General features: G+C 40.5%; 1 protein-coding gene across 1 annotated transcript in view; it reads right to left on the bottom strand.

Moving 5' to 3' along the window:
- Nucleotides 1-25,151, bottom strand: part of cdh15 (cadherin 15, type 1, M-cadherin (myotubule)) — a 46,863-nt gene extending 21,712 nt beyond the window's left edge. Inside the window, exon 1 of the mRNA XM_028809756.2 lies at nt 24,992-25,151. Coding sequence (XP_028665589.2) covers nt 24,992-25,042 — 51 coding nt within the window. The 5' untranslated portion in view covers nt 25,043-25,151. The remainder of the gene's footprint in view (nt 1-24,991) is intronic.
- Between the last annotated feature and the right edge of the window lie 780 nt (nt 25,152-25,931).

Genomic DNA, 25,931 nt, shown 5'->3' with positions numbered 1-25,931 from the left:
CACTCTTTGAAGAAACTGATCTTACATCTTTAGAATGACAGGAATAACAATTTTTTTCACTCGTGTCAAGTATGTAGACTTGACACAAATGAGTCAACTCAATGTACCAGTGAGACTCAAATTACGTGTAACTATTTTTATCTGATTATATGTGTTATCACTTGAAATTTGAAATAACAAGAATCTCATTCAGATGTGTGCCAGACATGCCACACATCCAACAAATAAGTATACAGGGATGTTTACTGAATGATGATTTTAGTTGAATTAATTTGGTTTAATAATCCCCCCCTTGTTCAAATGCAAAGTCCATTGTATTTAACAGTGCTGATGGCTGCTGTATTAAATGTTCACAAACATCAACTGGCTGTACTGTCTAGAGATGGACAAGTGGCTTTGAATGTGTTGGTGCCATCAGACAGACCAGTAGTTGGGGGTTCTCTGTAACGCAATGTAGCGGAACATTACTTTTAGCAGTGAGTGCCACATGTACTTTAGATAGATAGATAGATGGATAGATAGTGTACGCCTGAGAACATGAGTTGGTGTGGGTTCACCTTTAAAGAGGAGACGCTGCGTGGACAGGACGGGAATTTAATGTGGAAAGATGCAGTGAGAGAGAGAGAGAGAGAGAGACATCTTTAGGAGAAGCAGGGAGCAACAACACCCAAGTGCGGGAAACACAAACTGAGGCCACCTACTGAGATGAGTCCAGCTGCAGACATCCACAGCTCCACGATTCAGTAGCTCTGCTGGACAACCAATTGGATTGCAGGTTTTTGTCACTTGGTTTGCTTGACTTGAGTTAGATAGTCCTAAGCACCTACTGGGATCTTGCCCAGACATACGTGTGAGAAGCGTCTCACTCTTTTATATTTTTTGCTGAGCCGTCCCACCATATTTCCTGGTAGTAATGAATATTTATTTTATATTTCTTATGGCTTAGCACAGATTTCTTCTGGCTACCAAGACTAAAAAGGCTTAAATGCAGACTGTTATTTTCTGCTGAAATGGGACAATAATCACGATATCATCATGCATCCTGATTTGCAAATATTAAGCTTTGATTTGGAAATGTATTTGTTGTTTGAGGGGGTTTGTGTTGTAATGTAGTTGTTTTTTTTTGTTAATACATTATTTATACATATCACTGATTGTTGAGTGTTGCTCTGGGATTTTTGCAGTGAGTTGATAAATGAGGACGGGTGTTGGTCACAGAGCCCCGAAACAGTTTGTAGTTTTTACTGAATATGTGCTGTGTGCGAGATGGCAGCACTTATTAAGTTGATCTGGGTCAACTTAGTTACATTACTTATTACTTACAAAAAAAGCAACCAGATATGTTATATAATTACTTATCATAAAATGTAATGTATTACAAACAGTCTGCTACTATTTCTTCTTTCGTATGAAAAAACTGTACATTTCACTGGGCAGCCTTTGTTATTAGCTCTTAATTAAACTGACCAGAAACGCAGCCATTTGGTAATTTTCTTGTGTTTTATAAATATATTTAGGCCTTCGTGTATATTGAAGTAAATAACTTCCATCCCCAAACACAAGCCCTCTAAGTATGAACATTTGCTGCTGTGTCAACATATCTATAGCAAATAGCTGGACTAAAAGTTAGACTGATGCTTTATTTGTAGGTTTCTTTTATCGGATTGCACACTGCACACTGTGTTTTGCTTGGCTGTGTGATTGTGCCCTGCAATGAACCGCCATACCACATGTACTTCTTGCTTCACCCCCAGTGCTTCTGTGATAACCACTGCCTCCCTCCCTGTGACCCTAAACTGGGCCGATTAAATCTGACCCTCAGCAAATGCAGAGTTTAATGTACGTCTGTAACATTTGTTCAGTTCTTTTCAATTGTTTTCATGCTGCGCATGTGCTTAACCAGTTGGCCTGACAAAAAATCGTCAGGGATCTCCCCTAGACTTTCTCGTACACTCAGATATTGGGATGGATATTTGAGGAATAAACCACAAGACAATGATTCTATTTTTATATTATGTACATTAAAGAACCGTCAACAACAAATCAAATCCAATTATAATATATTGAGCAATTATCCATCCATTATCCAGCCCGCTATATCCTAATTATAGGGTCACGGGGGTCTGCTGGAGCCAATCCCAGCCAACACAGGGTGCAAGGCAGGAAACAAACCCTGGGCAGGGCACCAGCCCACAACCCCCCTGCTAGGGACAATTTAGAATCGCCAATACACCTAACCTGCATGTCTTTGGACTGTGGGAGGAAACCCATGCAAACAAGGGGAGAACATGCAAACTCCATGCAAGGAGAACCCGGGAAGCGAACCCAGGTCCCCTAACTGCGAGGCAGCAGCGCTACCACTGCGCCACCGTGCCACTGAGCGATTATTATAAAAGTAAAGTTGAATAAATCGGACTCTGCAGCTGCATGAATAAAAGGTAAAGTACAACTTCCGGTTAACGGAAACAGGCCAAAAGTTGATGGAAATCTACGTTTTATGCCTAACACTTTGGTTGACCTCAGTGAAAGCGTACTCAAGTTATCAAGTTTACATACATACATACAGACAGACAGACATTATTCCAAAAATGGTATTTTCGGACTCAAGGAGGTCTAAAAATTTATAAGAATCTCGAAATTGAAATTTTAGAGGATTACTATACTTTCCCATTACTTTGTATATGAGAAAGTAAAAAACACAGCAATTATTTTTTCGAGTGTCAGGTAGAAGCTTCCATAGTAACACAGAAACAACTAATGCAGGTGTTTTTACTTCAGTAAAATAAGTATTGTGTTAGGTTACTCCATACTAAAGAGTAATCTGACTATGTAACTTATTTTACCTCAACACTACTACTGGCAGCAAAAACAAGAAAACTGCACTCCTTAATGTCTGCTCTCTACATGGGATGGATTTGGTGGATTTTGGGTGAGAAACTAGCTGAACTTTATAAATGAAGTGTGCCTATTGTTTAATCTGAGAAAGCAAATACTGTATTCATTTCAAAAACTGCCGGAGTTGTGTCTGACAAACGTTTGACCGACATAAGGCACTTACGGCACATTTTCTTTTCCTTTCTAGTTGCTTACCCAATTAGAGAAGTGATTACCTGCAGTTTAAGCACTTTGTACCCAGTCGACTGGGGGGCCTTAGGAGGAAACCCACCTGTGGAGTTTAGAAGTCTCTAGCTAAAATAAATCTGATTGACTCCACAGCCAGTTAGTGCTCGGGTGGCTGCATGTTTGCACTGGTGCAAACTCTGAAGAGCGATATTTAAAAATACGATCTTGCCATTCCTAGCGGGGGTGTAGCCAAGAAGCAATTCCAGGGGGGATGACTATATGAATAATATTTCTGTCTATGACCAATCAGTTGGAAATGCTAGAGAATATATTGTGGGGGAGGGTTCAAGCCCAAAATCTCATCCGGTTATACCCATGATTCCCAGGCTGGCTACCTTTCCTGTGTATCACTAAAGGCTGATCCAATCGTGATGATCATCTTGGCAGTCTTGCTTGCTCTGTGGTCCGGGGCACAGAGGGCTATCAGAAGCTGGCCATTCCTCACATGCTTGACACACTCTCACAGGTCAGCCTCCTGTTTTTATCATTTAAAGATCACTCATGCAGTTCCCAAGCACCCCACTGCGTCTCCCTTCATTCCTTTTGGCTTTTTCTGATCTGCTGCACTCATTTAACGCTGGTCACTCTTCCTAAGGTCAACGTCTCCCTTTTGCTTCACACTCTTAATGGTGCCTCAGCTAGAGAAACAGCACTGTTTCTTATCTGTAAATTTCGTATTAAACCCCAGAATTCATTTGGTCAAATAGACAGCAAAACCATAAATGTACGTGCACATGTTTAACAATATGTATGGGCATGTAATTGAGTAATTGCTTAATAGATTAAGAGTAAACAACTTTGCCAGAAGAGTGTATGATGAATTCCATCAGGGATTCTTATCAGCACTGGTCTAGGAATGCGCTGCCCAGCAGTCAGCAGAGGCATCTGGGAGGTTTCTGCGTTGACAACCCTAACACAGCTGTTACCCCGGAAAAGGGGCCCAGAGCAGCCATTCCTAACAGGTGGAAACTGATACACACACACACACACACACACACACACACACTCTCACATTTTTATGTTTATCAAAGTTGGTGCTCAAGGCTAAATTTAGAAAGATTCCTATCAATGTGAGAACCTCAAGCTCAGCGGAGGTTTACTGATATAATACATATGTTGGATTCCAGCTTATTAGCGAGTGCTGAGAAATGCTGCGGCTGCACTTTACACCTCTCAAAGTGCAGGGAAGTCAAGTATTTCTTATCCCTGACAGCTCCACTCTTTGCCCAAATTTCCCCGGAGTCCTCTGTTTTGATAAACTGTGTCCACTCCTAGCAGGCATAACACAAACCTGCCCAGCTTTGCTGCCTTATCACAGAAGCTGAGTGAAATGTGCGCTTCGTCACTTTTAGAGGGAATAAGCACCAAGTTCTTTGATATTAAATAAAAAACACTGCTTCCTAACATCAAAACTATATTTTTACATCACCTCAAGGCTATTTACACATTGTCTGTATTTTTATTAATTTTCAAAGGATGTATTTTTTTACAGTACAAGTCAATTTTAATTTCAGGTTATGCCATTCGGGTTAGGAAGTAGTCGTGAAAGTCAAGATCTTGTCCTGGTTAAGATGGCAGTTGGTTACTTGCCAGCTGTTTCCAAGTGCATTTTCCAGGTAAAACACAGTTTGTGATTAAAAAAACATTTTTTTTCTTCTACCCAAAGAGATGTTTGTGAAAGACGGGCCCGAAGCTGATAACAGTACTGTACTGAGTCTGCAGTTGTCCAGCTAGACTTGGAGGTTTTCCTAATATGTTGGAATGGAATGCTGTGCATGCGAACGATGCAGAGAGCTGAAAAAGAGATGATCCCTGGCTGCCCTTAACGCAACAATGTATTCACCAACATTTTTCCCACAAAAATGGAAATGAAACCACAGTTGGTGCTATTTGCAAGGAATACTCCTGTCTCTGGCCTGTAGCTCCTCATCTTCAAGTGAGTTGCATGGCGAATGTCTTTGGTAAATAAGCATTGAAAAGAGCAGAGTGGACTAAGCAAAAGGTCATATCTCAATATACAGACCATCTTTTTATTCTGGAGTTCATCAATAACAATTCCAGCTTTCCTACTATCCAGGCATTGACATAAAGTCAGTAAATTATCAGAATAAATCATTTAAAGTGTTTCTATATAAATCAAGGGACATTATGTTCCGACTGCTCAGTGCTCAGTTGAGACAGTATCTGCAGTACTGCTGGCAGTTTTGGTTACCACACTACAAAAAGACATAGCAGCACTAGAAACTGCACAGAGGAGGCCAACCAAGTACATCCTGGGACTAAAGGACATGAGCTGCTGTTCCAGGATAAGTGAAGGCTGCACATGGGCCTAATCCAGATCTTCACAATTCCCAAAGGTGTCAATAGAGTTAATCCAGCAGAATTATTTTCATTAAACAATGAATCACTTATTTGAGGACACAAGTGGAAACTAAGGGAAAGTGCAGTTAAGTATTGAGCCAGAAAGGATTTCTTCATGCAAAGAGTTGTGGGAACCTGAAACAAATCAACAGGTCATGTAATCAAAGCAGAGATCCTGAAAGCTTTGAGGAATATCTAGAGAAGGTTTTAAGAAACTTTGTAAGTAATCAGACCAGTCTTATAGATGGATTTGACCCCTCTTGTGTGTAACACTTCTTATTTTTGCATTAAAGTAAACAATGTAGCATATTTTGAACAAAGGAAAGGTTTTCTCTATATTTTTTGTACAAGGTTTTTCTTCTGCATAGTTTTATTTTCTAAATCATGTCTTAATTTTTTTAAACATTTCAGCTATAAAAATGAAACCGCCTTTATAAAGCATCCATCAATCCATTTTCTTAAACTTGCTTTTTTTCATTTCAAAGTCATGGCACCCCAAAGCCAATTCTGACCGCATGTCCGGCTCCTGCTTTGCATCTATTGCTGCCAGAATATGCTCCGGCTCCATGTAATGGACTAAGTAGGTTCAAAAAGAGGTGGATGGATGTTAACAAGTTGAAGCAGACGAAATTTTTTCAGGTTTGTCCTGATGGCCAGGTCTGCCTGTGTGAGATGAAAGTGTTGAGCGGTCTCTAGCTTTTAGAAATGTTCTGATTAATGAACTGCTAGGAAGGATGTACATAAAAACATAAGAAATCTGACAAATGAGAGGAGACCATTCAGTCCATCCAGCTCGATTGTTTAGCTGATGGCTATGCTGTCCCAATATCTCATCCTGACACTTCTTAAAGGGTGTGAAGGTTTTGGCTTTAACTGTTAAAGTAGTTTGTTCTGAAGTCCCACAACTCTTTGAGTGAAGTGCTTTCTGGCTTTAGTTTTAAACGACTCCCCCTTAATTTCCACTAATGTCCTTGAGTATGTGATTCACCCTTAAGCTGAAAGAATGTTGCTGGATCTACTTTTTCAATGCCTTTGAAGATTTTAAAAACCTGGATTAGGTCTCCACACAGTCTCCTCTGCTCGAGACTAAACAGGTTTAACTCTCTGAGTCTGGGGTGTGTGACATGTCCTTAAGTCCTGGGATGCACTTGGTTGCTCACCTCTGCATAGCTTCAAGTGCTGATAAGTCTTTCTTGTACCGTGCTGCCCAAAACTGCACATAGTACTCCAAATGTGGTCTTACCAGTGCACTGTATAGTTTGACCATAACATCTCTTGACATAAATTCAACAGTTTTTATGATATAACCTAACACTTTATTTGCCTTTTTAATCACTTCAGCACATTACTTCATGATTAAACTGTTGTGTTAACAGAAACTGCTAAATACTTTTCAGAGATTTCTTCCTGCATAACAGTGACTCCCATCTTGTATTTATGATTAATGCTCCTTTTAACCACGGGTACCACTTTGCGCTTTTCTACATTAAACTAATTTCCAAGTGTTGGCCCTGTTTTGAAGCTTGTTCAGGTCTTTTTGAATTCTCTTTGCTGAGTCCTCAGCATTTGCCTTTCCTTCAATTTTAGTGTCATCCGCAAATTTCAGAAGTTTACTAAATATATCAAAGTCTACGTTTTTAATGTAAATGAGAAAGAGTAATGGTCCCAGTGTGGGACTCCACTGATGACCGTGCTCCATGTGGAGGGAGCATTCTCCTCTTATTTGTATTTTTTGTCTCCTGTTGGTTAACCAGTTTTGTAGGTTACTTCTGGTGCCTACAGCTTCAGACTTTTTGGGAGTCCAAGTAAATGATGTGTGCTTTTCAACTTGCTGCAGTGCCACTTTTTCTTTTCTTTCATTTTCTTTTTTGTTAGAGCGTATCATCTGCAAATGGTCATATTACACATTACAAAGTTGTTCAGTGTTAGTATGAAATAAAAACTGACAGATGAGCATCAGACAGATGTAATCAATTTCTACTCATATTTCTCCCAATTCCTGCTGTTCACCACCACAGGGTTGAGGTTTAGGGCTCCCCATGTAGGCAGACATTCCTCCTGTGCCTCTAACTGTGGCTTGAAACAAAACGGTTTGGACAAGGCCTCCCTCCAGCTGAATTCTTAAGGCTGCCTAACTTGACATCAACTGTTTTTGTTGTTGGATCACCAGCCATTAATGGCTGTGTCATCACATGATTTCTTATCAGTTGTCCAGCTGCCTACACACTGCTGGGATGCATCACCTAACTTACTTAAATCAATTCATGGTCACGGCTGGCCAGAACCTATCCCAGCAGCATTGGGTGCAAGGCACGAATTAACACCAGTTAGGGTGCAGGGCTCACTGCCTCTCACCAGGCCAGCTTATGGCTGCTGGTCTTTTGACGGTGTGACTTTTCATCACAATTCAAGATCTGGTCTTGTGCCACAAAAGTACCACAATGGCAGCCATCAAAGTGTAGCACACTGGAGTAAATTGTAATCTCAGCCTCTGTTTTCCTTCTTCCACTTAGGTTAGGTAGACCTTTTAATCCCAAAAGGAAATTTGGACATTGTTACACAGTTATAAGAAAATAAGCTATGATATGACGAGCATTATTATTATCTGTACACACACTCATTTCTAGGAAGTGGAATAATGAACTCTAATGATACACAATAATAATTGAGAGCTTCGTTATGAGATAACAAACACAACGCCTTGAGCAGACATCTGTGCTGACTGTAAATTTTGATGATCCTCTCCTCTGTTTGCACATTCCCAAACACTTGCTTGTCTTCTTTCCTTGCAGCCACCAGTGACTCTTATGGTTCATGGGCCTTGTTTGTATTGGATTTCTGATTGTGCGCTTGCTGGCAGCTGACTCTCTCGGACATAAGAGCTACGTCTGGGACTAGTGACTCACTTCAAACAAATTAAGCCCGTTTGATTTTTGTTGTGCTGTGGAATCTGCTAAAAGCGCAGCGACTGTGTCACTGGGGACAGTAAAGATGCCTACAAGTCACTGTGACTGCAAATCATTGGAAAAGTCATGTAGTGTGACCAAAGGCAAGTAATGTCTTTGTTGTGGGTGACTAATGCACTATGGGCAGTTCTTGCTCTAAAGGGCTATCATTTTGCCACAGATCAGTAGCCGTTTTGTCCATGAACACTGACCCTAACCATTAGCTTCTGTACCCACCTCACCACTCAGATTCTTCCAAATACCCGTTTTATGAAGGTGCGTGTGAGTGTGCCCTGTGATGCACTGGCGTCCCATACCAGAATGTTTTCTGCCTTACACCCAGAACTCCCCACAACTAATTCACCTGTTCTTACTTAGCAGACATTTTTATCCAAGGTGACTACAAAAGTGGTTAGCATAATCGAGTAAACATCAGCTTGGGGGACTGTTTGGGAACAAGTGTTACAGGACTAGGTTACAAAATGGATTATCACAAGTGAAGAGCTCAGCTCAGCTTTGTCGCAATTCTTAGATTATAAAAATATAAGTTAGACAGAAATTCAGCCAACAATAGAGTCAAATTCTTAAACACAGTAAGGGAGTCAGAATTCCGAATGGAGGTGGGCAGCTCATTCCACCACCCTGAAGCTACACGTGAAAAGAGTCTGGACTGGCATTTGATACTACACAGAGGTGGCATCACCAGACGCCATTCAAAACCAGACCTGAGTGGTCGAGAGGGACCATCACAAGTGTCTCCATATTTAGAGGAGCTGACCGTCTGACTACTCTGTAGGCAAACATCAAGGATCTGAACACGGGTGTTTCGAAAATCATTGGAGGAAGCTAATTGTTTGATGGTATCTCATTCAGGATTCTTTATTCATCAGGGCTTCTTTTGTTCACTGTGCTGTGACTTTCTTCAATGATTTCATTGTGTGCTTTAATCTTCATAATTCCTTAGGCTAGCCATTTTTTAGCCATGTTTGTATTTTGGTGCTTTTATGTTCCTTGTCCACCTACAGTGCAAATTTTGGATTAGAACAGAAGGAAAGTTGAACATAAATTCAGAAATGTGTTCATCTACAAGGCAAACACACATCGGCATCCATAAGATATTTTAAAATGCAAAATAAAAGGCAAACAAGAAATGCAGCCCACTTTACATTTTCTGCCTGGGTTATTTGTCTTGTTTTATACTATTCATAATGTCTCATCATTTGATTGTTAAGACAGTTACAACCCAATTCAAATTAAAGCGCCTTTCCTGCTCAGGCCTGTGTGATTTATGCATGCTGGAAATTGTTGCTTCAGTTCATACTCTTCATCTGTTCTCCAGCTGCCATTTCACAGCTGTAACCTGAATGGTACAAGCAGATCACATTACCAGCAAATAGCCCTCTGGTCTTTTAATTAGAAGTAAAGCTCAAGTTGTCAAGTGGCACGTCCATTCTCTGCAGTAGGCTTTGCTCCATCTGTCACACTAACTCGGTTACCACGTGAGGATTCATTCTACTCATCCGTCTCGCTTATCCAGTTCAGGACTGCCAATCCCAATAGCACTTGGCAAAAAGTAGAAAGCAACCCTGGACAGGCGGCAAATCTGTCAGAGTCACCACAAAGCCTGAGCACTACATTCATTTTAAGAGATGTTGTCGAAATACAAAGCAGATACATATAGTTAAGTGACGGGGGTACACTTTGGTTGTGCTGGGAATGCTGTCTGCTGGCATCTCCTTATTCAAATGCTTGTGTACTTGCATTGCTTGTCCATCCTCTCATCCAGACATCCATCTGTTATGATCACGGAGTCTATTTTGGATGTCAAACCTAAAATGGTTCTGTGGTCCACCACAGGGCACACTAATGCACACACGCAGCCACTCTGGGCTGATTTAAAGCTGCTGGTTAACGTAAGCTTTTAGTTGATATACTCGGCTCTTTAGAGTTCCTTTGATTTTTATACTGGCTGTACTAGCCATATAAGATGGATCAAAATCTAAATAATCAATGTAGACCTCAATTACAAAGTTTACAAAATACTAACTACATAGATAGATAGATAGATAGATAGATAGATAGATAGATAGATAGATACTTTATTAATCCCAAGGGGAAATTCACATACTCCAGCAGCAGCATACTGATAAAGAACAATATTAAATTAAAGAGTGACAACAATGCCGATAACAATGCAGGTATACAGACAGACAATAACTTTGTATAATTTTAACGTTTACCCCCCCCCCCCCCCATAATGCACACATTATGTTTATGTTTATTATATAACCCCTACATAATGCACACACAGAAAGAGATAGATTAGTTAATATACCCAATAAAACAAAACCATTTCAAATTTAAATTAAATGATCTACGGTGAAGCTTAAGAAGTTCAGGGCCCATCAGGCCTTAGCAGGAGCCCTAGCATTATGGGCTTTATACACAAGTTTTGTAAAAGTTTGAAAAGTAAGGCATTCTAACCCTCATCAGCTAGGCACCACTGTCCATTCTGACTTCTCCTCCATCATGCTTTCTCTCATGTCAGGGGTGCCTGCAAGTTCCATCTTATTGCTCACAGAGGATTGGGTTTCTCTCTCAATTTGGAGGAAATGAGTCAACCATTCCAGTAAAGGCTCGGCTCTGCTTTGCTTTAAGGAAAGAGGAGGATGGGGGGAATCAGGCCACAGGACTGATGGTAGGGTGATGTTAGACCCTCTGGTCTCAGTGCACACAAACAGAGCCGTCATCCCCATGTGTAACATCATAAGAAAGCTGGTGGGAGTGATCTATGTGTCCTGTGTAACACAGGTCCTACACCTGGACCTACACCAGCTCCCCTTTCTCTAACCTATCATGATTGCACCACCTCTCTTAAAGCTCAGATTCACACCGTTGTAACATGGCTCTTATTTGTCCCATTGAGATTCACTACTTATTTGTCTAACTTCTCTCTCTAAACTGCCACTGGAACACAATCTAATCTTCGGCCCATTACCTGCTGCCTGTATCCTCCACAAACACGTTTTAAAGTTCCTCATGCATCTACTTAAACTAACCCCTCCTGTCAGAAGCGTTCACTGCCCAGCATGACCCAAACTCTATTTTGATCCCACCTCAGCATGAATTTCGCTAAGGTTTGAATGACCTGCTTGCAAGTACTAAGGTGGCTTCTTGCTGACTCTTATTTACCCTTTTGACACTGTTTATCACAAAGCATTCTTCAATAGCCTTGTGGGCAATGCTGAGCTAACTGGATGTGTCCCACCACTCTGCTGCCTATGACCTGTTGTGCCCCCCGCACATTTGTATATACAGTATGGTGTGCTGCTCTGAAATATCTACTGGATGCTGTTATCTACCAGGATGGCCTTGTCTTCTGCTCTGTGACACATGAACATTAAGTCATTGATGTACTGTGGCTGTAAGCAAGGAAGCCACCTCTCTATGTGGCATCAGTTATGCCAAGACAGGTGACTTCTTGTGGGATTGTCGAAACAAGACACTCTAGTCTTTCCTTGTTAACCATACTTAATCTTAATCCAAGTCTTTATTTGCATATATCTGCTGTGATAACAATTATCTCTACAACTTGTGCAGTGTAACCAGGGTCTGTCCCTACCTCCCTTTGACTGGTGAGGTGGGCATTGATTTCACCTTCATGATCTCAGCTCTTATTTAGTCATCAACAGTCAATAGTAAATTCTGCTGCTGGATTTCAGACTCAGTTTAAATGATTTCATTCACTGATAGGTGTGCATTATCAAGTCTTGCAATTGTTGTGTCTCCCTGATGTTTCCATAAGAGTCCAAATAAGCCAAATTAGTAAACTGAGCACCTGATAATTTTGGGACATTGTAGAGAGGCTGTGTTGTTCAGAATTCGTAAAGTCCACCATAAATCTATCATTAAATTCAGGGGTGTTGATGAGATTGGTGGTCAAGTCAGTACCAGGAATTACACTAGAGCAGTGTTTCTCGACCTTTTTGGAGTCAAGGCCCACGTTCTACCATGAAAGTGTCTTCAGACCCCAAACCTCCTGTCCCCCATGGTGAATCAAGTGTGATTGTCAGAAGAAGGGGATTGAGCACAATAACCCAAGGTGACCAAGTAGCATTATATTCAATAGTAACTCTTGTCCCAGTAGCTGCAGACTATGACTGCCCCAGTGGCTGAGAAACTAGATCACTAATAGAAAAAAATAAAATAAAATAAAACAGGTCAAAGTGCATATGTGGCACTTGAAGCGAGTCTGATCAGGAGACAATTCACTTTCTTTGATGGCATTTCTAAAAAGATGGTATTCTTATTAAAGATGTAGCTAATAAATACTATGTATATGCCTTCGCAGCTTTAGTTTCCACCATTTTTAAACAATATATTTTTACAGAGTTTATGACTGTAAAAAAATCCACAAATGCACAGTTTTCAACCCATCTTTCTAGTGAATCCATTTAATCCAGTTTTAGGGTTGCAGAGTATCAGAATCTAAGCCAGCAAAAGGCAGGAATGAAGTGTGCACAGGGTACACAACAAACTGGCACTGATACAGAGTCGCCAGTCAGCAGTGAAATATGCAAGGAGATTGGAAAAACCCCAAGAAACGCTCACCTGGAGAGGTCCACACACACAGTAGCCAGCGGCAGGGTCATAGCGATGTTAGGCATCGTGTCTGTCCACATGAAACAGTCAGGTTGCTAATGGACCGATTTTGTTGAAATGTGACATGTTTATACTCTGAGGAGATTTGTCAAGATGGATCTAGTTTTTTGAGATATCTTGAATACAGGGTGCTGTGCACATTTTTGAAATTTCAAAATCTCCCACTGAAAAGCACTGGCAAATCTGTGAACTTATCTACCTTAAAACAGAGGAGTGTTCTGTGTGACTTCAACCGCACATTAGTTTACTATTTCAATTTTAACATGAGAGTCGTCACTTTGACTTCATGTTTTTAATTTCTTTCTTTTGCTCATTCAGCAGCAAACACCTGCAGTGGTGTGACACTGAGGCAAATACACCGTGGGGCGTGGTCAGATGTGGGCAGGGTTGGAGGACGAGGGTTAGCCTATGAAAACAGTGCAATGTTAGGCGTGTATTTATTTATTCAGTTTGCAAACAATGATATTTTTTTATTTAATACAGTAGTAACAATATTGTTTATTTATCTATCACTGTGCCAGAATGCAGAACTAAGTCTCGTTAAATGCTAACAGTTCACGCCATCCTGCGCTCGTCTCTGTGGCTACACTGCGTCCTGTGTGAACTTCTGGTGCAGCAGCCCAGTTCTCATGAATTGAAGCAGATAAGTGACATAATGTTCACGTCTGTAAAAGTAACAAATAAAATTTATGTAGAAATGTATGAAAGATAGCTCGGTGAGGCTTTATGCTGCAGTGACTAAACATGTACTCGGTATTTCCGTTACAATAAACACAACCTCACGGCTGCATTATGTTATGACTACAATGATTCAATATTCCTCAGACATTGTAGTTTATTGGCAAAGTGTCCCAATGATCCACTGTCTGTTATGTTTGGGTGCATCCAACAATTTTAGATTGAATCTTCAGGAAAGATTTTCAATCTCCACAAGGTACTTCATTAAAATATTTTATGTTTAAGAAATCTGAACTCCAATAAGCCTCAGACCCTCCACAACCAACAGCTAACAACAACACATGAATCTTTTCGTCACTTTAGTTGCAATTTGTTGTTTATGAAAGCAACAAATTGTAAGATAGAATTAAAACATGTTCATGCACACTACCAGTACATGTAATTACATTCTATTATCATTGTTATTTTTGAATTTAATTCGCTGTTACAAAAATGCATAATAAACAAAATTGAGGTAGGAAACTCTTTGATGAAATGACTAGAAATTTAAAAATGATCCAGCCTGTAAAGTAACTGCTACCCACGTCTCTAAACGCACCTGAATGTTACGCCAGGGGTGCGATTTCTTGCTTGTTTAATGCTGGCTGTTTACTTCATTTCCATTCTGGGATGACCAGATGACAGTTTATAGCTCATCCTTCTGGCCTGTTCTGACAAATAATTAGTAATATTATGGTTTTCTTTCTCTTGAAAAGTAATTGATCAAATTTATTTATTTTTCTTTTTCTAGGAAGAAATACTTCCTGCTGCTAAGCTGACCATTGTTAAGCTGCTTGAGAAAACTTCATGACCAGGTGCCCTCCACCATGACACATTGTGTTTCATGCTCTCTGTTGTCATACAGGTGCACTTTCACCCCAGTGGCCACAGATGTTGAGCATTTTCTTTCGTTTCACTGCAAACCAAGATGAGATTTACCAAACGAGGCCATAAGTCACTAAGGAAGGAAAAAAAAAATAAAGGAAATCTCATAGCTGCAAGAGCGGCTGTCCGTTTGCCGTGGGCTTATGGCTCAGTGCTGTCTAAATGGTGCTACTTGAATTTCATGCCTTCAGTTTTTTTTCGGCACGTGGAAGACGCAGGGATTACGGTCAAGCAGTGTGCCCCAGGTTCACTTGAAGAATCCATTTGCTGGGGCAGCTGCAGCTTGAATTTCAGGAGTGGAAAACATTTCTCAATGCACAGCTGTTTTTTATTGAACAGTGCTAGAAAACGCAGAAAGCGGGAAGAAAACAATGAGCCTGTTGTCCAAATGGGAAGAAGGAGTGGAGTTCATCGGTTATTATGTACATTCAGGTTGGAGAAATGAAAATTAGGAATTTCTTAACTACATCCCTATTTCATTTTATATTTAGGTATATGTGAATATATTGGGTCATTATTGTCACATAAACAAAGTACAGTGAAACCTGTCACATATTACAAAACTATATTGTTTCATTTTATAGCCCACCTTCACTGTAATAATTCCTCTAATTCTAGTGTAAACGTGTATTATTAGGGTGTACTTAACATGTAACTCAACAAACAGTATAAATGAGGATGCAATCTGGGATGAAATAAGAGTGAGAAATGTCTAGTTACCCTCCATTGTTACACCATATCACACAGTATTAATGTCTCCTTACGCAGGACATACCTGTAAACAGGTCGGTAGTGAATAACTGTAAGGAACACCAGCTCAACGAAGGAAAGAAGTGAAGAACATCAGAAATTTAACAAACGAGAGGAGCCCATTCAGTTTGTTAAACTAGTTTTTTTAGCTAATAGCTAAACTATCCCAATATCTCATCCAGAGACAGTGTTGTGCATGATCTAGTTCATAAAAGAGCACGTTCATTGAACAAGCTCATTTTTCTAAGAACGGTGAACTTAACGTAACGTATTTGCAAGTTAAGAACTTGTACTTGACCTAGTTCAGTTTTATGTGACATTCTGGATCTGGTTTAGGTCCTTACCTTGTAATGTAGGTGTGGAGACGAATCTGAATATGGTATTCGGATAAGCACAAATAGTGGATTTTTACGAATTTTTATTTCATGCGAATTTTTTGCCATTTATTTGTATTCGGAAAAAAATAACGTAAAATCAAATAGGCACTTTATGTGTCTGCCTGCTTGTGCTTAAGCTGCACTCCCACTAACACGAGCACACGGTGAAGCTCTGCTTTCACTTTTAGGAAAATGTACTTCGCAAGGCCACTTTACATTTTTCCCCGTTGGATATGCAATATGTGGCACAAATTTTGACCGGCAGCGTAATCGGTTAGTTCACCTACACGCTGGTTCCACAATCATCATTTGTGTCACATGGTTGTAAATAGAGCAGTAATTTATATGTATAGTTGCATCTATTTCATTTCTTTTTTGACTGGGAGGACATTAGCATATTTGGTTATACATGTTTGTTGCTGGGTATAACTCAATAAAACGTATTTAAATAAAAACATCTTCATAAGTATTGTATTTTATTCAAGAACACTGTAATAGGCTAATATAAGGCATGCAAAATTGAAAAAAGTAAACTTATGGGTCTTTTATTCTCACTCCTTAAAAAAATACAAAATGAACTGAACATGAGCTAGTTCAAAATTGAAATGATGACCTGTGAACGTGAATTTATTCATTTTAATCTGTGTGAACTGAACTTTGAGTAAGTTCTTGTGAGGTGTGAACTTGCACAACACTGTCCAGAGACTTCTTAAAGGTAGTCAATTAATTTAAGAAATGAACAAGGAATTGTCATCAGTTTCCTACACCAATGACCTCATCGCCTGGTCCAGTCCTGGCAGCAAGTGAATGTTGACTAACTGGTCCAATCAAAAGGCCAGCAAGGTTTAAACAAATTTGGTGTTTCCTTAATTGTGTTTCAGATCCCAGTCTACAAGTGAACCTCTGATATGTCCCTTAAGCCAAGAGCTTAAACAATTTTTGAAGAACAAAGCCTGATGAACATAGGCAAGCTCTAGAGTTAATAAATTGTGGCTTTTCAAATATGTTCTAAAAAATTGATCTGGAAATCTTGTGTGGCCTCAACTATTTAATACATGGGAATCCAAAAAAGAGTGTTGGAGCAAGACGACCTGCACCAGTGTATCAGATCACAACAAATCAAATGGTGCGTTTGAGAGTGTCCATCCATTCATCTGTTCTTCAGGGACACAGAATCAGGCAAAACTTGGGACACAGAAAAAAGCAACACACTCACAACCAAACCCATAGTGGGTTGACTCGGAGCTGCCAGGTCACCCAACATGTGTGCCTTTGGGAACAAACTCAAGCAGTCAGGGGAAAACCATGTAGACGTGGCAAGAATGGCCGATTCCATACAGACTGGGGCTGTGTCCGGTTATGAAGAGAGAGTCAGCAGTGCAAAGTGCGGTGCCACGGTGCTTCTCCAAAGCACTTCCGATCGATAATAAGTCCATCAACCCTGCTTATTAGAGTAATGAATTTATTACGTGAGTGACTTGTCTAAATGGTAAATTTTTGAAAGTTTAAATTTTTGAAAGTTTTTAAGAAAAATATTCCTGCGCTGCCATTTAAGTTGCTTTAAATGAGTTAGAAATGATTGCATGTTTTTATTTTTCATTCCAGGCTTGAATCTCAAGTGAATTCTGTAATGAATGTACCCTGTGTGGTGGAATGTTAGCATACTCTAAAATCATTTGGTTATTATTAATTCATTTTTATTACCTTTCTTTATTATTTTCTTTGCTATTTTCGGTTGTGCTTTTATTGATTGTGGGCATATTGTTGTCTGTAAAGCATTCTTAGTTGCTAGTTTGGACACTGAAGTGACATGTGGCATCTTCACACACATGATGGCTTTTGATTTAGATTAGTTAAGGAAAGGCTTTTTAGTTCTTAGTTAAGATCTTTGGCATCGTATTTTAAATTGAACCTTTGATTTTTGCTTTGGTTTTGACACACAAACAAAAACACACAAATCACTTCTGGTGTCTCACCTCAGCTTTGTTTTTCTGACCACCTTTTACTCGACCCTTAGCATATTTCTTCTCCTGTTCCTCATAATATTTAATTTCTTTACTGCAGGCCAGTGGCGGGTTTAGGTATGGGTGGTATGGGGCACCAACAAGTTCAGAATGGTGTTTATAGCCTAAGCCTCTCAATCCATTAGGGGTGGCATTTATGAAAGTTAAGGAGTGCATGCTCCAAACACCAAGAGGTGTGCTTAAAGTCCTTGCTATGTACACCAAGGGGTGCCAATTATGTAACTGAAGGGGCTTGTGCTCCAGACAGCAAAGGAACTACTCGCTGCTATGACTACTCATGGGTATCGAGGAGTGCCTCCCTGCCACCCCACCTAGGGCTCCAAATTGGCTACAACCAGCAATGCTGTTGGCTACAATGAAGTACAGGACATCATTCAAAAAAGACAGCAGAGATTCCAGTGCTTAGCATACATCACATATACTGAAATATTATTCGTCGTGAATGTGTTGAATCTCTTCATTTGTTTTGTGCGAGTTTAATGGCACAGCTGTGCAGTGGTGCAGATGTTACGCGCCAAGAGGTCAGAATGCAGAAGCTTAGCAGAAGGCATAAATGAGGGAAGCGGAGTATTGAGGGGGCTATGACATTCTCCCAGTTTGCACTGACATGGCCACTTTTACATAACGCTTTAGTGAAAACATCATGAAGATCACCCACCCTACCACTTGCCAAAGCAAACATCACGCCCGCATGTTCACACAAAAATCAGCACAATCACAAAGGAACACAACACCAACCATTTTCCTTGTAAAAGCCTAAGGACGAGCTGTAGATGGCCATCATACACCAAGGAGAATGAAACAAGCGACACAGCGTTTTGTGAAATGGTGGCCATCTTTGTGGATTTACCATATTTGAGGGAAACAATTTAGTTAGATCTGCAACAAAAAGGCTTTTGGACCACCTGCTGCTCTGGCATTACCAAACTGTCATCCATCATTCAGCTTTTTAGTAACTAGCCTACCCTGGCATTGCTGGGTATAAGGCAGGAAACAATTCTGGTTGAGTGGGCGTCAGTCTGCACACGGCCTACACTATTTTAGGTAGGCAAACCATAGTGGGCATGTGGTTTATGATTGAATATTATACTTCAGTACAGAGTAGCTATGCAGGTTCAGAACCTTTCACAAAGCCCCCGTTGGAGAAGCTTCAGTGACTGGGTCAGTTTTAATGCAAAAGGAAAAAAGCAGGAATTCGTAATCCGTCTGACAAATCTAGAGGTGAACTGCCAAGATGAGTTGGTGAACGTTGCACAGTTCTTGTGTGCTAAGTCTCAGGGTTGGGTGAATGTGTTCATTTTCTTTCTGTTGTATTTTTGGTTCAGATAAGACATGTTTGATGATGTTATTTCTCTATTCTGTTCTTGTTAACTGTAATAAAGTTTTATGTTGATGTCAGAATTGCAGACCACAGGGCACTTTGGTGCACTACAGACAAGTCCAACCTGTGGGATGGCTGATGCTTTGAATAATGCTTAGAGCATGGGAGTGATAGATGTGATCAACAGAATGGCATCCTGACGTAGAGGGGTCTTTTACCAGGCTGAGAGGCCATTATGGAAGGACAGCGTGAATGGAGGCGCAACCTAGATGTACTGAAGGAGCCTGCATGCCAGGAACAATTCATCTGCCAGTGTAATATGTGGCAGTTCTCCAAGGATCAACAACCATAGGGGTGCATGGGACTTGTTTTTCAGAAGACCAACTCTTTTGGGGTCGTTGGGTACCACCAGTGGGTGCTTCCAGGAGAAGACCTCCCTGTTTTTGATCCAGAAGTGCTTCCACTGTGCATTGCTCTGGCAACAGATGTAGTCTTGGGTCCAGCACAAAAGTAGCCATCTCACCTCAGTCTGGGAGTTGAAGTTGGGATGTGGTGGACAAGGCTTTCTTGCAGCAGAATGGTGAAGGGAGCTGGAATTGTGATTGGGACTGTAATTGTGTTGTTGGAATAAGAACCTGAAAAGGTATTTTGCATAATGTATATACTTTATATGAACTTGTGATTGTGTATGTGTCTGGTGTCTGGGGCTCTGTGGTACCCCCTACTAGTAGAAGTATTGCATGGCTGCAGTTTAGAAGATCTTTGTGGCTCTCTGCCTCTAGGAGTTGAGTGCAGATGAGAGTTCAGCATACAAAGGGAGGTGAGAGCTCAAAATGAGAAGAATGGAGGTAGCAGCAAGAATGAATGGTAAATGGACCAGCCATCCCATGCCTAGAGTTGAAAACTGGCTGTCTAATTCACTCTAGTGAAAGTGTAGGTGGTTGTATTTTCCCCTTTGTGTTATTCTTCCATTATTTGTTAAATAAACCCCTCATCCTGACACCTTGTTTTACTTGGGCTTATTTCTGGATTTCGGGTGTGCCCTCCTGCAGTATATGGTAATACTGAATTACTTTCATGCAAAGAAAGGTTTGTTAGAACATTCAGTTTGGAATTAATAATAGCCTCAAAATTTTTTACAGAACATGATCTCACTCTCCATTTCCTGAACCGGCATAAATTCATTCATGGCTGTAGGTGCTGAATCGGGTACAAAGCAGAACCTAAGCCTGGATGGGGTGTTAGCTCCTCACTTGCTCACTAAATATGCCTGTGTTTGTGATGTGCAAGTTTAAGGAATGATTACAAGTGGTGACTACTTCTGCACATTCAGTGAGTGGGCAATTGTGTCTTTTTGAAATGCTGATTTATAGTTAGGGTGCGAGGGTCCTTTTGGGGTTAGGTCACTGCTATTTGCTTAGACCAAGTAAAGCTGCTGCAAAAATCCTCTGAATGCCAGGAATGTTTTGGAGGTGTGGGGGAATATTGTAGTCAGCATGACTAGAGTTGAGCAGCCATCCTACTACTGGGCATGGCCTGACAGCTTTTACACACGCATTATAATAAAATTAATTTTTATTTTTATGTACATTATTGAGCTCTGAGTAATAAATATATATGTTGAAGAAAATCAAATACATTCATGTGCTGACTTAAGGCTCCATTTGGGATGGGCCATTTGGACATATGTTGGCCACAAAGTGTATGGGTCATTGTAGTTGAGGCTCTGTGGGTCTGGGGTGAATTGCCACGTAGCTGTGCTCCCAAACCTCTACAGGGAACTGTGTTCGACGTTCATGTGTTTGTGTTTTGCGCGATCTACTGATACTTCATGTGGGAAAGTACATGCAGTGCACTGAAATTGAAAAAATGGATCCTAAAAGGAAAGTGCCAGCTCATTTATTATTTACAACCTCTCAACAGAAACAAAATTGGCCATAAGTATGAATGGCTTCAACTCAATCTGCCATAAATTGGCAAAAGACTGTATTGTGAATAGTTTACCTATAAACACTGATATTATCAGGCACTTTTAATAACTTAACATTTGCAAACCTGCTTATCCAATTCAGGGTTGCAGGGTGCCAATGGCTATCCCAACAGCAGTGGGTACAAGGCAGTAGCGAATCATGGATGTGGCAGCAGTTAGTCACAGGGCCCACTTAAACACACACCTACATAGTGCCATTTGGGATCTGCTATAAACCGAACACGCTCACTTTTGGGATGTGAGTGGAAACCCAAAGTACGCCAAAGAAAGCCAATGAAGAGTGAGCAGGATCTCCCAATGTCCACATAAGCAACATATGGTGAACTGATCAAGCAAAGCAGGCCCTGATCTGTGACAATGTGGTTTATTCATGAATTACTGTGAGTGCCGGTTTGATTTTACTGGTGTAGAACTTAGAAATGAATCCCAAGTGAAACTGCAGTGTCCATAAAGTCTGTCACAGATTGTGTGGCATGGATGGCATACACTGAGCTCCAACCATATTCTTTTTCACGTCATTATCATTACTTGTCCTATCACCATATTAAATTACAAAGTGTCAAGCACATCTGATTGTGGCAAATGATGATTTATAGGGCTGACCACATCTGCAACTTGCCTGCTCCAGTGAGGGAGTCAGTAGACATTCATTTATTAGGAGCAAGCTAACTGCCCATTATCATGGCAAATGGATTCTGTCTATCACCATGTCTAAAATCGTAGCCTTTGATCCCCATGGAACAGACATGCTTGGTCATCACATCTTTGAACAAAGGGCCTCCCATCATGGCAAGCTACTGGCTAATTACCTGTTACTAGCTTTCCATCATCACTATTAAAGAGGCACTCACTTATCTAACTGGGGCTCAAGTTCCCCCCTCATCACCATATGCTCACGCAGACGTCTTCATATGTCTTTTCATTGTCATAAAGAGCTACAGTCACGCTCCATTAGACATTTTCATCACACATTATGAAAATATTCAGTTTGTTCAATAAATGCAAACACTAAACAAACCCTGTTTTCTGAAATGGTGGATGTAGACATGATGTGTGGTAGCCAGAATGCCACCCTGTTTGAGCCTCCTGGCTGCTCAATACCACGCAAAGATACAATACGACTGATAAGAAATAATAAGGGAGACTGGAATGGGTGGCTGGAGCTAAATTCAAGTGTTGGTCCAAACAACAAACCCACACCAAAAACATAACCATGTGAAGTTCAAGCAAACTTCTGATTTACACTGCTTCTTTAATTAGTAGAAAGGTTCATGACCTTCCGTATGGAACAGGATCTGTGGTCATACTTTGTATTGAGACCACCAACCACCTTCATCTGTGATTTACAAACAATGAAACAACATTCACCTCCAGCACAAAGTCAAAGTGATGACGGCAGGCGCGGCGGGTTAACTTTGAAATGAATCCAAGTCCCTGCTAAGCTGAATGTCATGCATGTTTACCCCAACATAGACTTTAAAATAAAGTCCAGCACAAGCTTTTAACCCAGCTTCTCTTTCATCACGGCCCACCATTGCTTTAGAACTGGCGTCTCTCACTGAAATGCGTGTTTAGTCTTTGTTCGTGTTTTTGTGTAAGAAAAGACACCTGCTAGTTGAAACCACCATCGGGGAAACAGCCCCACATTTAATGCTAGTAGGACAAACATGAACTAAATTAATAGAATCTTGAAATGATAATAAAAACAGCAGCATGTGTAATGAAGTCTAAGGAAACATTGAATGATCGACAGATAGATCTGAAAGGTGCTGTGAGATACATAAAAATCAGCATTTAGTTTATTTGACTTAACAATTCCAGTTTCCTTCTTTTTATTACTTTTTTGATGCTGGTGATCTTATCCGATGTTTCATTTCATTGATATTAAATGTTTTTTAAGGATGCAAACCACAGAAATCATAAACATGTGGCTTAAGAGAGTCCATCAGAAATGATGCCAAGTTACAGGCATTGCTTAGAAAGTCCAGCAGCTGGTGGTCGACAATTAGAAAATCGTTAAAGGATATCAAACAATCTTTAATTTAATAATTTATTGCACTCTTTGACTTTCCCTGTTTAAGCTATGGGTATGAACAAGATGTTTAGAAGATGTCTATGATTTAGGCAGCCCTGAACAATTTGCTCTGCTTTCAGAGTGATGTCTCTTCTCCATCTGTATCTGTGCGTCTTTGTGTTAAGATTTGAGTCTCTGGACATAATAAATTATTAAAAAAAGGTTTTGAGAATGAAACTTTGTATGCTATTAGCATTGCAAAATGCCAGATGTCCATCAGTTTTGAGCACAAATCAGATTTAACTTAACCTCGATAATATTTAGCAGATTAAATCAATCAAATCACGTTCAACATATCAAATTTAGGTTAGCACTAAGCATATTAAGTTTTTTCTTTTCGACTTTTGAATATGTTTCAAAAAGTGATAAACTGTGTAACTGCTGTCTTTCAGGTCATTCTCTAAAGTGTATTGGTGTGAGAATGTGGTGGAGTGAGGACTTTCCTAGGCACAGCGAGCAGGGGGCGCACGCCTACAGTGATGCACCTTGCAGGTCTCTGCGGTTATGAACAGCCTTGAGGAGTGGTCATGCATGGCAGTGCACTCAGGTAGTCTTGGGCTTCAACAAATTGAAAAAACAAGACCTTCAATTGTGGTCTTCATGAAGACTGATAGTGATGCCAATCGCTTCAAGACAGTTTGGGTCACAATATCAGCCATAACTGGAAATATATTTTATGATTTTGTCATTGTATTTCAATTAAGTAGTCATGAAGTGTTCAGATACTGGGGGCTGCTCAGTAGCAATCTGTGCATTTGGGGACTGCTGAAAAGCAGTGGGATTGGCTGGAGATAATTAATAAAGCAGTGGTCCTGGGAAACTTAGGAATGATCAGTAATTCACGTGGTGCATTTAAACTGCGAGACGTTCAGGTCTTTAGTTGGAAATCACTGGGCATTGTGGACCAAAACATAGTGCACAGCCTGCTCCTGAAAACAAGTGACTTTCATGTGTGTTTTAGAAATATTATTATTAATTTGAGTTATGCAGTGTGGAAGCACGGAAGTGAAAACAGTTAAAGGAGTGAAGCTAATGTGTTTGCAGCAGATTTGGGTTGAAAAGCGTTCCATTCACTTTCCATAATAGTAAAAAAGTAAACCCTGCCAGGGTTGTCTGCATTCATTTTTAACCACAGAAGAAAAAGATAAAACATTCTCATATTTGTTATTTGTGAAATCCTGTTGAGAAAAATTTGAAAAGGTAAATATGTGTACAGTATGTTTGCAAAAGTATCATGCTAGTAGTAAAAACAAGACTGCCTCAGTAGTCTACCCTGACTGGAATATCACATAACACGTATGTGTTAAAAGAGCAGGTTGATGTTTCCAGGTCAGGATGATCTTCAGTTATTTTTTTGGAGTGTCCCAGATATTTCTTGTTCTTCATTTCTATTTATACTAGTTCCTGCTTAGACTCATTCATTTTTTCCTCACATTATGTTATCCATGGAAAGTCAAAAGTTTAACTAATCAACGTAGAAAAGAAGCACGTTGATTTTTTTTTTTATTGAAGAGCTTTCACTCTCTGGGCAGCAGCAGGGTCTTCGTATCTGATAAGGACATTGTGGTGCTGCAAGCCTTTGACTCAAGTCTGCCTCACTTTACGACTGACTTGGCTAGAGTTTCGCTGTTGCTTTGTCAAAAATCTCAATGGCCCCCTCTCACTTTCCAGTCCTAACCACATGCAAAGCTCTCACGACGGCAGAATAGAAGAAATCTGTGCAAGGTCGCCCTCAAGATACCCATGCAGGTGGGATACTTACCTGGCAGGCTAAGCCTAGCCAAAGGCAGACTGTCAATCCCCGAATCAACATGTCGCTTCGCCACACAGGACTGACTCAGGATTCCAGCTTAAAAATCTCCGAGTGCTGGCTGGGCCATCCAACAGGAACTGAAACTTATGGCAGAGCTAGGCTAGACAAGATTTGTTTCACGTTGGAGTCTAAAAAAAAAAGATCTAGCAATGAATGACAGCACAAGTGCTGAGTGCCTATGGGAGGACTGAAATACTAGCCCCTGACAGAGAAAAACGTGGGTGGGTGGAGAGATGGCTGCTTAGACAGTGAGAGAGAAAGAAGGAGCAGCTGGTCACAAAAAAAAAAAAGCACCCGCCAACTCAATAAAGGTCAAATATCAGAAGTGCCCACTTCCTAGCAGAAATGCCGCTCCTCAGGCCAGTGTGCTCTGGCCAGCTTGAAGCACATGAAGTGCCGGGCCTGGGGAAGTCATCTAGGATTCTGTTAGTGGAGGAGCCTTCTGAATCAACACAAGTTCAACACCCAGTTTGTTCATTTGTCCAGGCTGTAGATGACAGAGTCAAAGCAGTTCACAGGGAGGCGACTTGGATGTACAGTGGATTCAGAAAGCATGCAGACCCCTTTACTGTCTGCACACTTTATTGTGTTCTAGGTTTATGTTTATTTGCCATTTTTGACCATCAGTCTACACTCAATAACCCTATAATAAAAAACTGATTAAAAAAATCAAAAACTGAAATCTCTCATTCACCTAAGTATTCCGACCACTCCAAACTGTGGTCAGGTGCATCCTGTTTGCTTTAATTCTCCTTGAGATGTTTCTAGAACTTGACTGCAGTCCACCAGTGGAAAACTGAATTGATTGGGCATTGTTTAGGAAGGCACACACCTGATGAATATGAGGTCTCACAATTTACGCTACATGTCAGGATGAAGTCCAAGAAAC

The sequence above is a fragment of the Erpetoichthys calabaricus genome, chromosome 9 (assembly GCF_900747795.2).
Source record: "Erpetoichthys calabaricus chromosome 9, fErpCal1.3, whole genome shotgun sequence".
NCBI lineage: Eukaryota > Metazoa > Chordata > Cladistia > Polypteriformes > Polypteridae > Erpetoichthys > Erpetoichthys calabaricus.
The sequence above is the reverse complement of the archived record's forward strand: the minus strand, read 5'-3'. Positions and strand labels throughout refer to the sequence as shown.